We start from the raw sequence: 21410 nt of genomic DNA, 5'->3' as shown, positions 1-21410 counted from the left end.
CAAGTAAGATTAGTAGAGCCGAGCATCTGACTAGTGTCTCGCAGAATAACAATCACATAATATAAGATTTTTAAACGTAACTTACCTGCATGTAAGCAGCAGCATTCTTGCTATTTGGGAAAAAAATAATATTCACAATAACACAGAACAGAACACACAATACTGTTATAATTAGCTACTCACCAAGCCCCACAACCTCAACACCTAGCAGGTCTAGCAGGTCCTGCTCCCGGTCCAAGATGTCTGACCACCGGTGAGTCAGCTGGTTATGGATGCGCTTGACTCCAGAGCAGCGAAACACTGATCAGCGCACCCTTGTCCATCAGCTGTGACTCTCCTGGGTAGGATAGCCGTAGCCGGGCCTGCCGAGAAAAGTGCTGAGGGCCTTCCCGGCGCCGTCTGCTGCAAGGAAAGTGGCTCTTGGTTGCAGGCGCAGCAGTAACCCTGGCCTACCCCTTCTTACTACTAGAGGCAGTAGTAGCCTTAGCCATTGTTCTGGGTGGGCGGGGGGCAGAAAAGAAAATGCAGGAGTAAAAACTAAAGTCAGGATAAGAAGTAGGAAAGTAAAAAGCAAGTAATATAAAACAGTAGAAAAAATGCAGTAAAGTAGAAATAAAACGCAAAATATACACTTTGGGAGAGAGAGGGATAGATAATAAATAAAAAAGATCAGAAAAACAGTGTAGAAAACAAAGGATTGGAAAGATTAGAGAGAGATGAAAAACAGGCCCCAGAACCATGCAAAGTGTGGGAAAACAAGATGGCCGCCACCATTGGCGACCCTGTGGTGAAGTTTGTTGGTTACTTCCCCCCGAACATGCAATCTGCGTTGCCGAACGTCAAAAACATCTCGTGAGCATACGCGAGCATGCGGAACAAGCAACTCCACATGCCCGCATAACTCCTCGTGGTGTTGTGGAGTATTTTTGCTGCTTCGCGTAGGCTGCTGTAGCACGGCTACGTGAACTCTGCCTGGGCTTAACAATCATACACCCACTGTGACACTCATGCACTCACTCACTCACACACTGAGGCCCTTATTATTTTGTCGGACACCGCTGCGTAATCAGGACCGACCGGCCCTATAGTCGGCGGTCCCAACCACAGCATTACAATGCGACTGCACATGGTGCGGTTGCATACTGCCATTTGTCTATGAGAGCTCATGCTGCGACTGTAAACCGGCCTTAGCACAAACCCCCATAGACAAATGGGAGGATCTGTTCATCCCTGCACCGCACGTCAGGCACCTCAGGCTGCCTGCCACACAGTGGAGGGATGAAACGGGGGGCACTATAGGTACCCCCTTGGTACCCAATCAGAGGCTACAGGGTGAAGGGGGCCCTGCTATGGGCCACCATTTTCACTTTCCGACAGGCTTTCAATGTCGGAAAACACAACATGGAAAGCCTGTCAGAAACATACATCACAATCCTTATGGCGGAAACACCGTCCATATAGATTACGGGCAGGCCTCCAACCGGCTGATGGGCTCCTTGAGCCTGTCGGAATCCAGCCTGAATGACTGTCAGGTTTCACGGCGGTCGAAATTGAAACCCGCAATAGGACCTGGGAAGCCTCTGACCTGCGGTCGGAGGCTTTCCAGGCCTCATCGTAATGAGGCCTCAGTGTCAAAGGTAAGATGTTACTGTTAGAGAATAAAATTTAGGAAACCTTACAAATTCACTCAAAAAATCAGAAGTTACTGAGACGTTATAGTTAATAATTTGAATTTTTAAAAAACCCTTAGAAATTGACCAAAAAAACCAAAGAAACAGGGACGTTATAGTTAGGCTCACATTTTACTTGTACAAAACCAGGGAATTTCAGCAGTTATAGTTATCTGAGCTAACTATAACTTACATCCCTACAATGCACCGCGTATGACCTCACATATTCCATCATTCATAACATTGTCAGTGACATTACTGATGATATCACTGATGACATCTCAAATTACTTCACTGACCCAGTCGGTGACGTTGGTCATAGTATTCTGGAAGTGGCAGCTGGTGCTGGTGGTGTCTTCAGTGAGGAAGAGGATGAGGATATAATAACAGTGACTGTAGATGCAGGTTATTAGCCAGAGACTTACCTGTCTCAACCCACCCATTCATCCACTCACTCACCCACCTGTCTATTTATTTGACATTTGACTCTTTTATCCACTCAACATGTAGAAAACATGTACAAATCATCAGTCATTGCTGAAGCACTTTCATAGTAAGCATTAGCTAAGCCACTAGGGCTGACTTTGGCAAACTATATTTTATTGCAAACGTGCCACAAAAGCAAAAAACAAAAAAAGAAATTAGCCTGTAACCTTTTAGTGACGGTTTTTAAACAGCAAGTCTTTTATATGTGCCACGCAAGTTATGATTATTATTTGTGAAGTAGACAAGAGCAAATTGCCTCCTAACCAAACACTCAAAGCGCAGCCAGTTACTATGTTACAGTGTCACTTAAACTCATTATAACACAAACCTAGCAAAACAAATAGGCAATATAATAAATAAAGAATATAAAAATCATGCTTTGAAACAGCTGTTCAACTGAAGAGAAAGGAACTAATTGTAGGTGGATATGAACAATGTACACAGGCTTTGTTGAGTCACTCGCTATGGAGTGAGCCATTGGGTAGTGCTGTAACGGGAAGAAGAAAAATGGGAATGGCAATTTAAAAGGCCAGTGGATGAAATTTTCTGACCAAAAGCCTACTCTTTATGTATAGTATGTATGATTTTTTGGGGGGAATACTATAGTCTGGCAAGACACCTAAAGCTATTTTGAAGAGCAGACCTGAAATGGTTAGCCCTGTTGGATTTGTCAATGCTTTATTAAAAGTTCCACCTCAGTATGGACGCAGGCAGCAAGATACTGGGAGGCACTCGCACAGCGTTCAAGCAATGGATGCAGCACAGCAAGTAAAGTTGTTGTGCTGTACTGTGTTGCCTGAACAGAAGAAAGTAAAACTGCCCCATATCTACTTAGAAATGGTACAGTTCTGCTTCCTCCCTGCGTGTTCTGCCCTCTCCCTGCGCCAGTGGCTGTCGGCAGAGGTATGAGCGATGTCGCAAGCGCAAGGTGAGTGGTTTTATTAATCTTTTTATTTAATATTACCTATCCTATATCGTCTGTCGACTTCCACCCCGCTATGCCCCGCCTCACCACTCTTACCTGTATCAGCTACCCTGCGCTGGTGCTCTTGTGGCTGCCATGCATCCGCGCAAGAACCCGTTGTGCCTTTTGTGAAAGGATGTCTGCGTTGTCCTCAGCAAACATTTTGTTCAGGAAGGCCTCCCTTTCTGCTAAAAAACTATGGTTTAAGGCATTGTCCTTTTGTACCCTTCTTTGTACATAAATCGTCACAAACCCTTTCTTGCAATCTCCAGTAACCCATACTTGTAAATTGACATTTTTCAAGAGTCAAGCAATGTAACAACAGGGGAATTGATTACCATTTTGCATTTGCTATTTTACTGTTTAACTGCACGTTTTCCAATGTACGGCTGCGCCACGTATGCCTATTTCAATCGCTGTACTCAGGTGAATGAAAAACCTGAATACGAGTTATGGCAGACGCTGAACTGAACAAAAAGACCAAGGGGCAGATTTATAATAACTGGCGCATCCCTGCATATCAGCAGGGATGCGCCAGTTATTGTGCGCCACAGCTCTGCCACCATGGATGCGCCGAATTTACAATGCGGCGCACCATGGGGCAAAAACGGCAGAGATGCGTGACGCATCTGTGCCGTAAAAGTGGCGCATTGCTGGAGTTGCGTCGCAAGCGCGACGCAGCTCCAGCAATGCTTTGGGGGGACCTATCTTCACAATGCTGCGTCAATCCTTACGCCTGCTTCAAGCAGGCGCAGTGTTTTGACGCAGCATGGCCTTAAAAGTGACTGAGTGAAATCTAGTAGATTTCACTCAGCCACTTTTAGGAGGCGTTCCTGCGCTGGAACGCCCCCCCTGCTCCAGAACGCCTACATGTGGCGCAGGGCCTTACAACGTGACGCATCTGCCAGAGGCGTCACGTTGTAAATACCCCTCAGCATGGCGCAGGATTTGCGCCGCCACTACATCACAAAAGTGACGCAAGGGCGGCGCAAAAGTGACGCACAGGGCTTATAAATCTGCCCCCAAGAATCTCCACCATTGGTATTCAGAGCTCCCCCTGAAATTTGAGTCTAAAAGCAGATACGGGAGCTCGGCAGAGGAGAAGAAAAGTTAATTTAACATTGGGATTCGCTTCGGCTCCAGGTAAATTAGCTGAACCTTAAATCGACACAGAAGAAACTTAACAGTTAAAACATACGCAAATTAAAAGCAGTTTAACCACGAACACATTTTTTATGCTGCAATTACTTTTGTCTTTTTCCACTAAAATAAATAATTCAAAGTTTAGCCGCCGTGTTCTTAGTAACAGAGGGTATGACGTACATTATCCTTTGCCCACCCTCAGTATTATAAAAACAGCCATTCTTCTTCCATAATATGCTCAGCCACGTCACTTTCATTTTGTAAACATGTGTAGATAACTTTCGTTTCAGAAGAAATTAACATTTTGTATCAAAAGAACGAGAAATAAAATAATCTTACTTGCTTTACGCAGAGGAGAGATCTTTTTCACCGTAAAATGCTAAGAAGATCAAAGCTTTTTGCCGCAGGGAGCTTATATAGTCAGGTACGCATACACCTAACAAGAACGGAATGCACCCTATGCATTAACGATTGGCCAGCACACGTCAGAATATTTACACAAGCCCAACACCACATCCCACCGCGGCCGAAAATAGGAGATTTGGCTCAAAATATGAAATGGAATTTACAAAGTACATCAGACACAATCTACACAGACTTGCAAAAGTGCTATCAATCAGCCTTTTTCAGACCTGTCTCGCATTTCTGATGAGAGGTTTGAATTTCAGAATTCTAAGGGAAATTTTGAAACTATCACCTTGTTCGATTAGTCTTTTCCCAGTGTAGGCGTGTGGTAGCTTGTTTATAAGCTTTGTATAGACGAACGATACTTCTTAGAAGAGGTTTCCATTGAAACACACTAATTGTCTTTCAATCAGAAATTATTTCAGCAATAGACAAAGGCAGCCCAGGTTAAGGCGATTTCTACATTGAGCAAAAGTATATTTTATCTATATTTATTTTAGCTGTATAGTATGTGCTTTATGACTTATTTGCTTCTATGCACGTTTGCGAGTGACAAAAGTGATTCATGTGAGAGGGATATATTAATCTTTTGGATGCACTTTTTTACATGTCCATTCATGCGGAGAGGGGGTACACTGACCTCTGTTATGCATTTCACATATCATTTACAAGCCATTTTGGTTGCACTGAAACGAATGAAGAGGCTATATACTGCGCTGATAACCTTTTTTTTAATGTCCATTGTGGGTAACATAGATTATGTCAACCCAGCTTTTGATGTTGACTGGTCAATGCCCAGCGTCATGTAGTTTATCACAAAACAATATGTATTTCTTTTTTTATTAATGCTATGGGCTGAATTAGCATGAATGACCCACGACCCTGGCCCAAGTGAGCGCTGTGGGTGTCTAGTTTAGACATGGAAGGGAAAGATGTCACATTACACTTGCATACAAAAGACACGATTTTAACACGAATGCCAGCTCAGAAAGGAACTTTGTGACAATCACAATCTTTCGTAGGTTTTGCTAGAAATACACAAAGCTCGAGAGAAAAATGTCCACTAAGTCATACTCTCCTAATTCTAATGTGGAGGTGTGGGCAAGTGAACAAGAAGTGGCTGTATCCTCTGCTCTTATTTGGTAGTTTGTGTCAAAGCGACATGCACAGAATGGTCATTTGTGGTTTAAAACCTTCTAGGTTTTGTAGTTGGGGCATAGATGCTGATGGTAATTCGGACTTGCAGGAAAAGGTGATTTAACTGCCAATGGGTATTTAGGTTTTGGGTGAGATGAACTGCAGCATTCTGTGTTTTTTCTAATCGTTCTATTTGATATGCATGTGTTGGAAATGGGGGTCTCTAGTAAACAATGGTTTCCACCTTTGTCCAAGTAGGGACCCTTCCTTCTAGCCAGGGTAAGGTAGAATACACTTTTAAAAGAACCCCAGCTCAGACCCTTGGTAGCTTGGCACATTCTGTAATACAGTGAAAACGCTACAAATGGACATCACACCAGTTTAGAAAAATAAGTAATATTTATCGAAACCAAACCAGACCAAAACGACAAAAATCCATAATACAGTAAGCAAAATATGACTTTTAATAGGTAGAAACAGTTCTGTCCATAGCAAACTATAGTTGAGAAACTTTCAACAAAAAGTACCTTGGATGTGTCACAATCACAAACAAAAGAAACAATTGATGAATGGAATGCTGGACAATGCAAGCATTAACCCCCCAGTCACAAGGATCTGGGTTAAATCCGTCATTCTTTTGCTCACCACACCCCCCCAGTTTAGACCTAACCATATTGTAATCAGTCTTGACCCTGTTCCTTGTGGGAACAGTCCAGCCCGAACTGCCAAGCCAGGTCCTCCCTGGACCAGAAACACGCATCCTGGGACCGGTTTTAGGGCATCATCCATCATCAGCCAGGCTAGCTTGAATCCAGTGTTGGAGTGAGCACGGGACCCACATCTAAGCCTGGGTGTAGTGTGCATTGTTGGGCTACGCGGAGCGCCCAATAATAACAATTGCTAAAGTTTTAAAAAATAAGTTTAAAAGCACCTTACCTTATCTGCGGCATCTGCGACATCCCCGGCCGGCCTCCTCCTCTCTTCATCGCGTTTGTTTTAAAAACTGCGCAAGCGCATTTCTCGCAAGAAATGCGCATGTGCGGGTGATCGCGCATGCACAGGGTGGGTGGGAGGCGGGTGCAGGCCAACTCCGCTCTGCCGTGGGCTGGGCGGGGTTTTGCCTACTCCGCGTTCTCCGCGGAATGTGGAGTATGCAAAACTCTGCACACTCCATCTGTAGAGCGGAGTTCTCCGCCCCAAGTTACCCATGTCTGGGCATACCCTTCCCACTTAGGGCGACATATGCAAGAGAAACAATTGATGGACGGAATGCTGGACAATGGAAGCATTCACCCCCAGTCACAAGGATCTGGGTTAAGTCCATCATTCTTTTCTTCACCACATCACCCCAGTTTAGACCCAGCCATATGCAAATCAGTCTTGACCTTGTTCCTTTTGGGAACATTCCAGCCCGAACTGCCAAACCAGGTCCTCCCTGGACCGGAAAAAAGCATCCTGGGGCCGGTTTCAGGGCATCACCCTTCACCAGCCAGGCTAGCTTGAATCCAGTGGTGTAATGAGCACGGGACCCACGTCTGGGCATACCCTTCCCACTTAGGGCAACATATGCAAAAAAAACAATTGATGGACGGAGTGCTGGACAATGCAAGCATTCAGCCCCCGCCACAAGGATCTGGGCTAAATCCATCATTCAGACATGGGTCCCGTGCTCTCCATTCCACTGGAGTCATGTTATCCTGGCTGATGAGGGCTAAAAGCCCGAAACCAGTCCTAGGATGCTTGTTTCCAGTCCGGGGAGGACCTGGCCTAGCAGTTCGGGCTGGACTGTTCCCATTGGGCGCAGGGTCAAGACTGATTTGCACATGGCTGGGTCCAAACTGGAATGGCATAGTGATAAAAAAAAAGATGGATTTAGGCCCAGATCTCTGTACTGGGGTCAATGTATGACATTGTTCTGCATTCTGACCATCAATTGTTCTTTTTACAATCACAAGCAAAAACAGCTGCAGGGAAGGTGATGCGTTGGTTCCTTACACCTAGGAAAGGTGATGCGTTGGCTCCTTACTTCAGGGCCGGTGATGCGTCTGTGCCTTACTGCCATTCAGGTGAGTTGATGCATCGGATCCTTACTGAATGGGAGGTGATGCGTCTGTTTCTTACTGCGGCCCCAGTGTTCTTGTAGACTTGGCGCCCCGGATCGGGGATGTGTCGGTTCTCAACGGCACTGTGTTGATTTCTCCAGCCGCAGGGCCACGATGCATTGGTTCTTGCAACCTCACAGCAGGGCCTGCGTCGGAATCAGTGCGGTGATTTTGGACTTAGGAGATGGGTTGCAGGATTTGGCGTGCAGCGATTTCTCCACCCCCGGTAGGCACTGCGTTAGTTTCTACGTTGATGCATCGGAAACAGGTGCAGATGCATCAACGTACAAACTAACGCAGGCCAACCCCAGCCTGCACACAGCAAAGAGACAGTACTTTACCTTCAGTTTCTCCAGATCTTCTCCTTAGCAGAGGTTCCTCTTGAATTCCAGAAGTAATCTAAAAGTCTAGGATCTGGGCTCCACTTTTTATAGCAGAAATACCTTTGTTCTGTGGCAGAGATGCTCTTTGCGCAGCCAAAACCAGTTCTGTCCTCCCTGGTGTAGTTTTGTGGCAGAAGGTGGAGACAGCATTTTCCAAGGCAGCCCAGCCCTGATTTACCCGGGAAAAGCAGGACACACCTCACCCCACCCAAGAGGCTGTCTGAACAGAATGAACATCCCCAGCCCCTGTCACTCCGAAGCCAGACAGTCAATACACAATCTAGCCGAGGCACACTGGATGGCTAAGCAAGAAAATATCCACTTTCTAAAAGTGGTATTTTCAAACCCAGGATATAAAAATCATTCTTACTATAAGATGCATCTTTATATTCTGAATTCAGGCATAGCAAACTCCACTTTTCTATCTTGTTCCCATGCACAGTTATACTTTTAAGGGCCAGATTACGATGCAGGTAGGAAGGCCTCCTAACGGCATTTGCTCCATCTGAATCAGATCAGGAACCTGTCTTTCTGACCCAATCGGAAAGGTTTCCGACCGACCGAGTACGATGCTAGTTAGGCGTTAGGACTATCCCAATCCGAACCCGATGGCATTTGGAATTACTGAGCCGTACGGAGCAGAATCGTACGTCCCTATGGGTCGCATTTCCAAATAACCAATTACGATGCTGGATTCAGACAGCCTTTCCGAATCGTGCCGTTCGACTCGAATCAGCAGTTGGAATCAGACTTTGGGGGCCCATAGTGGGCCGCCCTGCTCTCGGAGCCTTCCCAATCGGGCCCTTGGGGTTACCCATGGGTCCCCCCTTACTAGCCATGTAGTGTGGCAGGCACCAGGGGGTACCTGCCAAAGGGTGCCCGATTTCCCCAGCCACCCCTTTCTTCAATGGGAGCCTATGCATTCGGTCAGAACATAGGCTCCCATTGAAGTTAATGGGAGTCCAACCAAATCGATTCTGGATGAATCCGAATGCATCGTAATCGGTCGGTCGGACTCTCCCGATCTGAGTTGGTTGGAAACCATTCCCAAACCGATTTGGAGGGCAACCGCATCGTAATTGTGTTCTAAGATGTTATAAGTACACTCCCCATTCTATCCTATGGGACAGATAGCCTTTCAATAGTGAAACACGAAATTGGCAGTATTTCACTCTCAGGACATGCCACACAAATCAGGGCTTGTCCTAACTTTCCCATACACTGCACCCTGCCCACAGGAGTACTTTGGGCCTACCTTACATGTAAGGAAAGGGAAGGTTAGGGCCTGGCAAATGGGTGCACTTGCCAGGTGGACATGGCAGTACTAGACTGCAAACAAACTCTGCAATGGCAGGTCAGAGACCCTTTTGCAAGGCTGCTTGTGTGGGTGGCCCGCACAGTGCACTGTACTAGGGACTTAGTAGTAAGTCAAACAAGCCAATCATGGAAACACCAATCCATAATCACAATTTACACAGGAAGCATATGCACTTTAGCACTGATCAGCAGTGGTAAAGAGCCCAGAGTCATAAAACCGACTAAAACAGCGTCAAAAACAGGAGGCCAAAAAGCTAAAAATCTGGGGATAAACCCACTAAAAAGCCAGGTCTAATAGCATGCATGCACGCATGAGTTGCCTACCTCCTCTGGATGTTCTTCTGAGATAAAGGTTAGTTTTTTTTGGAGTAGATTACTTTTTGGTAAAGTTACATTGACCACTGTCCCCATTTGGATGAAGAGAGAGGTCTACATCACGCAGTATTCCAAGGTTTCTGACCTCTGCTTTGATGAGTCACAGTGGCTCTAAAGCATGTGGGGAGTGGGTAAATGAGATCCATTTTGCTGAGAACATGAGATGATGCAAGGATCTATATAATGTGTCATTTGAGCATCGGGATAATTTAGCTTATCCACGTCTCTAAAATGTTGATGTTTTCTAAGGCATTTGTGAACTAGTCATTTTTCCTGTAATACAAAATACATTCAGTGTAAATCTTGAATAATGTGGTCATATAGTCCTTTGGACGGTGGGGCTCCACCAGTAAAGAGGCCTTGGTGAGGAGGGTGGTCAGGACCTCTAGTTTAAGCAAATAAGTTTTGATTTTGCATGTAAACCATTTAATGGAGTGATTTGAGATGTGTAATACAGTTTTGAGGTTGTATAAAAGAGTGAAGAGGCCCACTGTATAATAGGCAGTGGAGAAGGATTTGCATATTAAGGGACCTTTGGCCTGCCACTTCTACTAGATTGCATCAGTTATTGACTAGAGCAGCCTCTCACGCCTATATGAAAAACTGACTAGCGTGGTTCGTTTTCGCCACTAGGCAGAATGTACACCTAAATTTCGAGTGGGATGGGGTATACGACAAAGATGCATGCTAGCCCCAATTTTATTCTCCTTTTTTATCAATGAGGTAGATACCTATTTACAGAAAATTCAAGCTGATGTTCCCAGGGTGGCTGGTCGTCCGATACCTGTATTATTATATGCAGACGACGCAGTACTATTGGCACGGAACCCAGTAGGCATCCAAAGATTGATGGATGGCTTTTTAGGTTTTATAGAACAACAGAGGATGGTAATTAACAAATTGAAAACGTTCACCATGATATGTGGGCCTAAAAAGAAATCTTGTAGAACCTTTTATATATATGGTACCCCAATTTGTACAGTAAACTTTTTCTCCTACCTTGGTATACTGTTTTCCGACAGCGGTACATGGTCTCAACATATCACAAATACAAAAGTTGAAATGAATTGGGCCAACCAAGGGATTTTTATATTTGCGGCCAAAGTGGGTAATCGACCAATCAAGGAGATGGTTACCATCTATAAAGGTAAAGGAATAAGTACTGCTAATTATGGGGCAGGAATTTAGGGTCACACAAATAGTGGTGCGCTACAAATTGAAGAAAACTGTTTTATAAAACCCTTGTTGTCTTTACCATCTTCTGTATCGAACACCATCGCACACCATGAGGTGGGGCTGCAATTTTTAGAGGACATCTTGATGGCAGGACCCTTATTATTATGGGCACAAATCTGGAAATATGAAGAAACTGTTTTTACCAGATCCATCATTTTAGATTGCTTAAACTTGGATGATGCCCTGAAAATCCCCTGGCTGTCCTATATTAATACTACACTGTGGAATTTGTTTAATATGTCTGTACGGTTGGACCCTGAAAAAATTCTAACTATTAAAAAGAAAGAAATTAAGGCCTCTTTTCTGACATTTAGACAAAATCGTAGAGCAAAAATGGAACATACGTGCTAGAAGAGGGAATAAATGCTTATCTGTTGCATGTGACTCATTCACAGCATCGGTTTGTTTTATTAAGGCTGAGATGTGGCATTGTACACTATTGTGTCACATAACCAAAAATGAAGACACGTCCTCTAGATAAGGTACCCTGCCTGTGTGATAATAAGAGTAAACAAAGCACACTGCACTTTCTATTGCTCTGAAAATGTTATTGCAATTTTACGAATTTTTATCTGAAGACCATGTTTGTTAACCGTGGAATCAGGTCCCATAAACTGGTAATGAAATTTCTTGTAAGCTTAGAGGATCCTTTGACATGTTATAACACTGTCCTGTTTATTTTAAAATCAATTACCGCAAGGAAAAATATTGAGTTATAAATTAGTAATGGATAAGAGTAATGTTTGTATTTTTTAATATGCGCCAATTTTTATGTATTATATTAACTGTGCTTTTATGGCTGTTTTTTATTAGTCGAATAAAGATTTTGATGATGATGATGATGATGATGACTAGAGCAGTGATAGCTGGTGAACATTTGAAGTGGTTTGACATGCCTTTCTTGGATGTGACTGTGAGCGCACAAAGAGAAATGTCTTAAATTGCTTATGCATTTTAGGGGCTTCTCCCCTATGAAAGGTTTGAAAAAACAGGATCGAACTCTGATTTACAGAACATCTACAGATTCTAAAGGGCAGTTATGGAATATTCCTATAATTTTGTGATGTGGCAGGCAAGCCTTAGACACATTTGACATCCCCTCTCCTCAAAATAGCTTTGAAAAAATTGTGGAATAACAGTATATTTTTCAGCACACTCTCCCTAAAATTTGCCAACAAACCTGTGCACACAGAGGTATGCATTTTCCCACAGCTATTCACTTATAAAACTTACCAAATTCAATATAACATATTTCTTCACTTCGTTTTTCCATAGTACCTGTAGGAAATGCAAATGTTTTGGTTAGTCATTTTGGATTTTTAGCTTGACCCTATATTGGTGTTGGTTTTAGAACTATGTGCATTTTACCTGTGCTGACCAGTATTAAAATGTCTGTGCTCCCCCATTCAACATGGCTGAATTGTCAAGATTTACCCATGGCGTGGTAGCCAAATGCTACTAGTGGACTGCAGCATCTATTCTGCCATCCACTGAAGTGGTAGTGCAAACATTGCCTCAGGCATGCCCTATGTAGCCTGATTGTAGCAGCGTAGAAAACCACAATTCAACCTTTCAAAAGAAATCATTTTTACAAGTAAGTTTAAACCTCTCTTTTAAATTTTAATAAGTCTCTCTATATAGGCCTTGTGCTCCACAAGGCAGAGTGCATGGTATTTAAACGTGTGACATGTAGAAATTTAATGCTAGCATGTCCTTACAGTGATTAGCACCCCAAACCTATTTTCACTGTGGCAGGCCTATCTGTCCTATCTAGAGACAAGAGTACGGATTAAAATACTGATGCTGTATCTCTTGGATGGTACCAGATAGAAAAATAATTTAACAATTCAATGGTGGAGTTGGATTTTTAATACATATTAAGGAGAAGTTCATTTTAAAAACGTACCTTCTCCCTGTCTAATGCTCCTGGAGGCTCATCTTCACACAGCCAGATATTAGCATTTTAATAGGAGTAAAAAGGGTGTGAAATGCCTCACAGGAGCAAACAGTAGGCTGACCTTGAAGGGCAGAGATGACTCATCTGAACCTCAAAGAATATGGAGGATGAAAGCTGTGAGCATCCTCTTTGACATTACAGTGTCAAATCCTGCATGAGTGTCAAACCCTGTTAGACAGGTCAGCTGGCTTTATCCATAGTACTGGGGCACACTTGAAAGAAAGGGAAACAGCATTCAAAGACAGTTCTTATGTAAATATTGTTTGGTTGCTGGAAAACCCTACTTTTGTTCTATTAGACTTCTATCTCTGGATTTATTGTGGGTACAGTGGCTGCCTCAAACTGAATTTTAGTGTTATATGTGGGAAGACACTACTATTACTATAGTATACTCCCCATATGCAACCCAGCCTTCAGAGACGAAGATTAGAGTGGTCAAAGACGTTTGCCATCTTGAAAATGACCAAAATAAGTAGGGTTGACCTTGGGAACAAATGTTCTATTGGTTAGGGCCTGCCCAGGAGTCATTCCCTCCCAGAGGCTCTTAACATGCATAAATGTGACATATCCAGTCACCCACTTCAGAACACTCTTGGACCTAAGGAAGAATAGAAGAGCACTGACTCTGCAGTCTGTGACTTGGAAGGAGTCCTGAAGGACTGGACAGGCTTTTTCTTGTACCCAGCACCAAAAGCTGGACTCCAAGGGTCATAAGGCTGTCATCCTCTTCAAGCAACAGAGATACAACAAGCTAAAGAGGCCTTTGTTGCAACTGACCAGTGACAATTGGACCTGAAATGGACACTGCTGTTGGCCTCTGCCTGACTCCCTGTGAGTTTCAAAGTGCTTCCAATGAGGTCCTGGAAGGAGGAGGGGGGGAGAAATGCTCTCCTCTGGATGGTCGGACTTAAAGGATGGAGAAGGTTATTTTTTTTTCTAGAATGGACCTCATTGGGGAATATAACCCTCTTTTCTTTGTGGTGAGCCTCAAATTATGCCTCTGTCCCAGTTTGCCCTGACCAATGACTGTCATTGGTGCTTAGTGCTTTTTGGCGCTATTTATACTTAAAACCTTAAAACATGTTATCTTCAGCACTCCTTATTAGAATTGTTGTCATTTTGGTGTCATTTCGGTTATTACGATTTAATTTGGTTTGGCATTTTATTGCTTTGATACTACATGAGCACTTTACACACTATCCTACTTTAAAGCCTATATCCTCTGTGCTGTAGCTGCTTTGGGGTTGAGCTGAAGTTAATTTAGTGACTTTAAGTGGTCACCCTGACAAGATTTTTGATTATTACGTGAGGCAGGTAGTCACCCTTCCTGTCCAATTTCTTTCAGTGCCCCTCTCAAGCAGCTTCTCAATGATCAGAACATGATTTGAAATGAAAAATAAAAAGACAGCATTAGCGATATAACAGTAAGGCTTCCAATACAGATGATGAAGTGCCTTCACACAAACTATAGAGTAATAGCCATAGCAGTAAATGCTCGCTGGATTCCCAAACTCTGCAGGCTTTATCCTTCCAATATCAGTCTTAAATATATTATAAAACACAATCATATTGTCTGACATATCAGCTTACCAAATTCTGAAAATGCACTAATTTTATTGAATGCTGCTGTTGAATTTCTAAAAATAGCAATGTGTATTGAAAGAATAGATTTTAATATTTGCTCCACAAGCAACAGCAGCCCTCCAAATCTATTGTGCCACCATTAGCCCCGGAAGAGACATCTTGCCAAAAATGCTCACTCACTCTATGTTGGGCCACTATTATGCCGAGGAACAACAATATTTTGGAATGAATGCCTGCGATCTCACAATTGGGCCAGTATTACCCTATGTAGGTCCAACACAGACCAACATTTACCAGTTAGGTCAAGCATTTCAACTGGTGAGACTGACACACAAAGACATATGTTTAGTCTCATCTCACACATGCTTACACTCAGACATGTACCCAAAATTTGTGTTTCACAGATATTGCCCCCAGCACCCTCCCAAATCACCTGGCAGAGATCACATTCTCCTAATCATGCGGATTGCAGCACCAGATGATCCTTGAATGCAGGCTCTGTAGGCCACAAATGACTGAACATTCTGTGATTCTCAGGAATAACTTTTGAAGTGCCCTTACCTGAGGAGACACTCTATTGGTAACCCAACCTTGTAGACTTAAGGGAGTAGCTCCCCAAGCCCCTCCCTGTTCAGTCCCTGGCTGGTGCCGTCATTATTTTTGAAGCGCAGAATCTGCAAACAGGGTAGATGACAACTGGAATACAGGCTACCAATATTGAAACCATAGACAGACCAATACCAGTTAGTTTATACCATCTTAGTGATTCATACGACTACACACATATCCACTCACTAACCCATACAGTCACTCATACACGCAGTCATTCATCAATACAGCCACTGCTAGATCCACTCATACACCCATATAGACACTCACACACTGCCACTCACTCAAAGAGTTACTCAAACACCTAGTCAGTCACCCAAATAATTAATTACACTACCATTTACTCACCTATACAGTTATTCACACACACTACCTCACTTATTCATACAGATAGTACCATATACATACTCTCTTCAACAATTGCTGTCATAAGCACACACCTATCCGAGCAGTCACTGTCACAATCACTCATTGTCACATATACTCACTTATATACTCCAACACTCACAAATACTGCCTTTCTCATTTGTAGTTACTTACACATAAACCACTGAGACATCCGTTCCCTCACCAACACTTCTATATGCACACTCACTCACCTATACAGTCCCTAACACATGCACTCATAAACCCATACAGCTAGTGAATCACCCACTCACACATCTGTGTAGGGAGTCAGACACCCCCCCACCCACCCACACAGACACTCAGACAACCAATCATTAACCCATATAGACACTGGTGTAGCAACTCAACAAATCATGCAGCCACTTACACATCAACTGACAGACTAATACAGATATTCACACAGGTCAATCATTTACCCATGCATTCACTAAGACACGTTTAATCACTCACTTATACAGTCAGTCACACACCCACTAAATCATCCATTCAGACACTCATACACCCACTCATCCTTTACATCCTTTAATACACCTTGGCGTATATATATATATATATATATATATATATATATATATATATATATATATAATATATATATATATATATATATATATATATATATATATATATATATATATATATATATATATATATATATATATATATATATATATATATATATATATATGCAACAACTCGCCCTCACTTTTCTTTTTTGAAAAAACGAAGAGCGTGGACCCAGTTATTCTTGTGCTATTTTGTTTATTTAGCCAATTCCGCCATTACGCGTTTCGGGCGAACCCGCCCTTGATCACATTATATAACATTCATCAACTTTTCAGAAACTCTCAGTCACTGGATGATGTCATCAGTGATGTCATTTGAGATGTCATGAGTTCCTACTCAGGCTGTACTGATCTGAGATGGAGGCATGGATATGGTCTCCTTATTCGTCAGTCCCAGTATTCTGGGCAATTACAGACAGCAGCCTTTGATAAATTGAAAAGAGGCCTTGGCATTCAGTGACACAGAAGCAAGTGTCACAATGGTGACAAACGATCTTGTGGCTCCTGAGCAAATTATACTTGGTGAGATGTACCAAGTGACCAATGCTAGCAATATCAGGACAGACCATTCCTTGGCAATTGTTAATTTCACATGGGGAGGGGTAATAGGCCCTAGGAAGGTTGTGGTAAGTGCAGACCATCCTGTTGAATGCTTGTTGGGCAATGATTTAGAAACTTCATCTTGGACTCATGCAGAAATGTTGGGAATCCCTGCAGATGTGTTTGCTTTTGACCAGGTCACAGACAAAAATGTCTAAAACTGAACAGGCCCTGCATCCTGGAAAAATGGACTAGGCGCCTTCCAAGAATTGTTTCTTTCGCATATGTCGCCCTAAGTGGGAAGGGTATGCCCAGACGTGGGTCCCGTGCTCTCTATACCACTGGATTCAAGCTAGCCTGGCTGATGAAGGGTGATGCCCTGAAACCAGTCCCAGGATGCTTGTTTCCGGTCTCGCAAGGACTTGACTTGGCAGTTCGAGCTGAACTGTTCCCACGAGGAACAGGGTCAAGACTGATTTGCATATGGCTGGGTCAAAACTGGGGTGGTGTAGTGAGCAAAAGAATGATTGATTAAACCCAGATCCTTGTGACTGGGGGTGAATGTTTGTATTGTCTAGCCTTCCGTCCAGCAATTGTTTCTTTCGCATATGTTAAAAATTGGGGGCATCTCAGTTAATAGAAGTTAGGAAAAGTAATACAGGTCAAGAAAGAAATGTCATTAATTATTGCTGCGTGGGTTGAGAACATAGAAATTACAAAATAATTATAAGCTGTTAAAAATTGGGGACATCTCAGTCAATGGAAAATTGAAAACGTAACACAGGTAGAGAAAGAATAGAGTTTCAAGTGGACATTATCAGACAATAAAATTACAGTAAGGTTGTCAATTCTTCAAGTCTGTTTAAACCGTTTCTGATGCTGCCAGTACGAATGATCGACTTGAGCTCTTCTTTGTTAAAGAGTTGGTCACTGCCTGCTCCTCTTGGTGGGGGTCTGATTACACTGATCACAGTCCATCTTATGTCATCTTCACTGTGTCCTGCGTCTGATAAATGTTCAGTGCTTTGCAATGAATTTGACGTCGATGCTGGCAAATCCGGATCCACGCTTTTTGGGTGGTTTGCCCGATGTATATTTTGTTGCAGGGGCATAAAATAGCATAAATTACATTGCATGTGTTACAATTGGAAAACTGTTTCAACTCAACCTTGATGTTACAAAAAATGAATTCTTTACCTTCACTGTGAATTTAGAGACACTACAATTAGCAAATTTGGCATGTCCAGTCATGGGTTCTAGGCCCCAATGCTCATTCAGTGTACTAGCCGGTTAAGATGTTGGAAGTGCAGCTCTGACTAGGTGATCTTTTATGTTCCTAGTTTTCCGAAATGCAAAGAGTGGACGGTCGATTTTCAAGCTGACTGCATTTAGAATGTCCCAGTGTTTCAGGATGCTTTTGCGCACAGTATGAGAGACAGGTGAGAGAGTAGTAATACATACCAGTCGGTTTTGAGTAGATTTGGGGGACAGGAGACAATAGCAGGCCCTTTTAAATGAGGTACGTATGAGTCTGTGTGGGTAACCATGTGCCAATAGTTTGTTGGATAGAAAGGAAGCTTCACGGAAATATTCTTCTTTGAGGGAACAATTGGGTCTGTACCTCTAAAATTGGGAGTAGGGAAATGAGTCACGAAGTGCGAGTGGATGGTTACTCTCATTCCTGAGCAGAGTGTTACGCTCGGTTGGTTTTCTGTAGTGACTGATAATCAGTTCCCCATCTCTGTGGTGGATGGTGAGGTCAAGAAAGGGGATGATATTTTTGTCATAGGAAAGGGTTATGTTGAGACCCTGACAATTGTTGTTAAGCCAAAGCATGAATTTTTTTAGTGTTTCTTCTGTGTCATGCCAGATCATGAAAATGTTGTCGATATATCGTCTCCATAAAGAGATGCCAGTGTGGACGGGATTACTCGTGAAGAGCATTCTAGTCATTTCCAAGTGGTCCATGAAAAGGATGGCCAGGTTGGGGGCAAAGATATACCGATGTACCTTTAACCTCTTGATAAAATTGGTCATCGAAGAGAAAGAAGTTTCAGGTCAAACAGATTTCTAGCAGTTGTAGGATAAAGATGGTGGAAACAGCATGGGGATGTGGTCTTGTGTTCAGCACATGTTCAATGCCTAGTGGTGCGTCTACCTGGGGGATATTGGTATAAAGGGATTCGACATCCAAAGTACATCGGATGTCAAAATCACTGTTTAAGGGATGGTGTTCAACTAGGTTAATCATCACCATACTGTCTCTGATGTAACACTGAGTCTGTGGGACAAAATCCTTTATGAAAAAATCCACATAGTGTCCCAATGGTTTTAAGATGGAACTGCACCCAGAAACTATGAGGCACCCTGGGGGGTTCGTGAGATTTTTGTGGATTTTTGGGAGTGTGTAGATGACAGGAGTAAGGGGGAACTTTGTATTTAGGAACAATAATTCGTTCTGACTCAAAAAGCCCTGTGTTCTGGCGTCAGTGGTGATTTGGAGGATTAATTGCTGATGTTCTTTAGTGGGATTGGTGAGTAGTCTACAGCGGTGATGTGTGTTAGCTAACTGTCTTAGTATTTCTGATGTGTGCAAATCTTTTTCTTGTAGAACTATTCTTCCACCTTTTTCAGCAGGTTTAATTATCCACAAATCGTTTGTTTTCAGATTGGACAGGGCCTTCTTTTCTTCAAGTGATAGGTTGTTTGGGATGAAACGCCAGATGGTTTCAAGTTGTGAGATATCTTTGAGGAGCATTTTCTTGAAGATAAGTACCTCTCCGGGGATCATGTTCAAAGAAGGAGAGAATGTATATGGCTGGCGTAATGGTGTGTTGGATGAGCTAACAGGTGAGAAGGAAGTTAGTGTGTAATTGGATTCAGCTGAAAAATCTGAGACGTTCAGTTTGCAAGTCCAAACAATTAGGGTGAATGGTAGGGACATAGGAGAGGCCTTTACTGAGGAGTGATTATTCAGGATCAGTGAGAGTGTGTCTTGATAAATTAAAAATCGGAATAGTCAGGGGGTCGTGTGCAACTTCTGTGCCTGTTGCATTGTCTACCATTGATAGAATTTCTGGCGGGTTTGACGCTTGCCAGGGGGGTTGTACCATTGCTGCTGTTATTTGACTATGCCCCATTTCAATGGTTCCTTTTGGCCCCTTCCTAAAAAAGGTGGTTGGGTAGGGGTCTGTGTAGAGGTGCTTGGACCCTCGCCCTGATCAGAGTTATCAGAAGACTCCGCAGAAGTGTCTGAAAAACCTACCAAATTGTCACATCTGTTGAAGCAGCCTCAAGGTCTTGTGTTTTGGGGATTTGTGTAGTTACGATTGAGGTAGAAATACTTTTGTAGGTATGGATATGTTCTCTCTAAAGTATAGGATTTAATATCCTTTTTTACTTAGAGTGTTTTCTTGCTTTGTTCCAGTCTGTAGAATTCACCAACTGTTTTCTGGACCCGTTCTAATAGTTTCTTGCAATCGGCAACTGAGCCAGCGTCTTTGATTTGTTTTTCTATATCACTTATTTCCTCGTTAAGTTTTTGCAAGGTCTCAGTAGCAGTGTCCATGCCCAGCACCATCCAGTGCTGGGAGCAGGTTGTCCCAGTGTACCTAAAATTAGTTACATATTTGTTGTTGTCAGTGAAAACTCCAGGTATATTCCTAACTTGAAGGCCAACTGTTATGATATTTGCCTTAAGATATTCGGTTACCATGCGGATCATAAATTGTAGCCTATTGTATTTCTTTTTGCATTTTACTAATTGATCGATTAGGGAGATGTTGGCATTCAGTGGAGCTTCAACAGAGTCAGTAAATAATGAGAGTCCCTCTAGTATTTTTTTAATGTATTTGTCAGAGTACAGAGGAGCATGGTCTGACATAGCACTATGTTTTCAAGAGGAGGATAAAGGATGTGTGAAGAGAAAAGGGAGGAGAAGGGGGGCAAAGGGAGTAACCTACTTTGAAAAGCAGAAAAGAGTATAGAACCCTTGCAATCCAGTGATTGCGCTCAACATGTTAAAAAGGACAAGGGGACCCAATTGTAATGGTCAGGTCCCAAGGTCCCTGACCATTACAATTGGGTCCCCTTGTCCAGTTCACAGATGAGGGAAATGTCCAGGCTGCCATACTCTAACTGTGGCAGCAGCCCAGAATGATATGTTCATTACAACGTTATGTATTGTACAACTCTACAACCACACCATGTCATCACTAGCATTCAAAATCTGTGCCAACCATTCAGATGCCATACACTTGGAGCACATGCAACTAACACCTATAACAATAGTGTCTTTGCAAGGACAGAAACACAATGTAACTTGCTGAGCCATGTCATCGACACACATACTATCCACATGATGTTCCCAAAAACTTGGTATGTAATGACTAACATCAAAATTAGAATGCAATGAAGAATACAGACCAAATCACACTCTGATGCCTTGCCTAACAGATGTATCTAAATGAATGGAAGTCCGGGAAGGCAAAAGGGCCAGGACTCTGTCATAATAATACCTACCTCACAT

At 42.9% G+C, this 21410-nt stretch overlaps 1 protein-coding gene across 1 annotated transcript in view; it reads right to left on the bottom strand.

Annotated features, from left to right (window-relative positions):
• Positions 1-18919, bottom strand: part of LOC146866036 (annexin A1-like) — a 190871-nt gene extending 171952 nt beyond the window's left edge. The window contains exon 1 of the mRNA XM_085640226.1: positions 18580-18919. Coding sequence (XP_085496352.1) covers positions 18580-18919 — 340 coding nt within the window. The remainder of the gene's footprint in view (positions 1-18579) is intronic.
• Between the last annotated feature and the right edge of the window lie 2491 nt (positions 18920-21410).

This window comes from Triturus cristatus, chromosome 2_1, assembly GCF_964204655.1.
Source record: "Triturus cristatus chromosome 2_1, aTriCri1.1, whole genome shotgun sequence".
NCBI lineage: Eukaryota > Metazoa > Chordata > Amphibia > Caudata > Salamandridae > Triturus > Triturus cristatus.
This window is presented reverse-complemented; position numbering and strand designations above follow the sequence as displayed.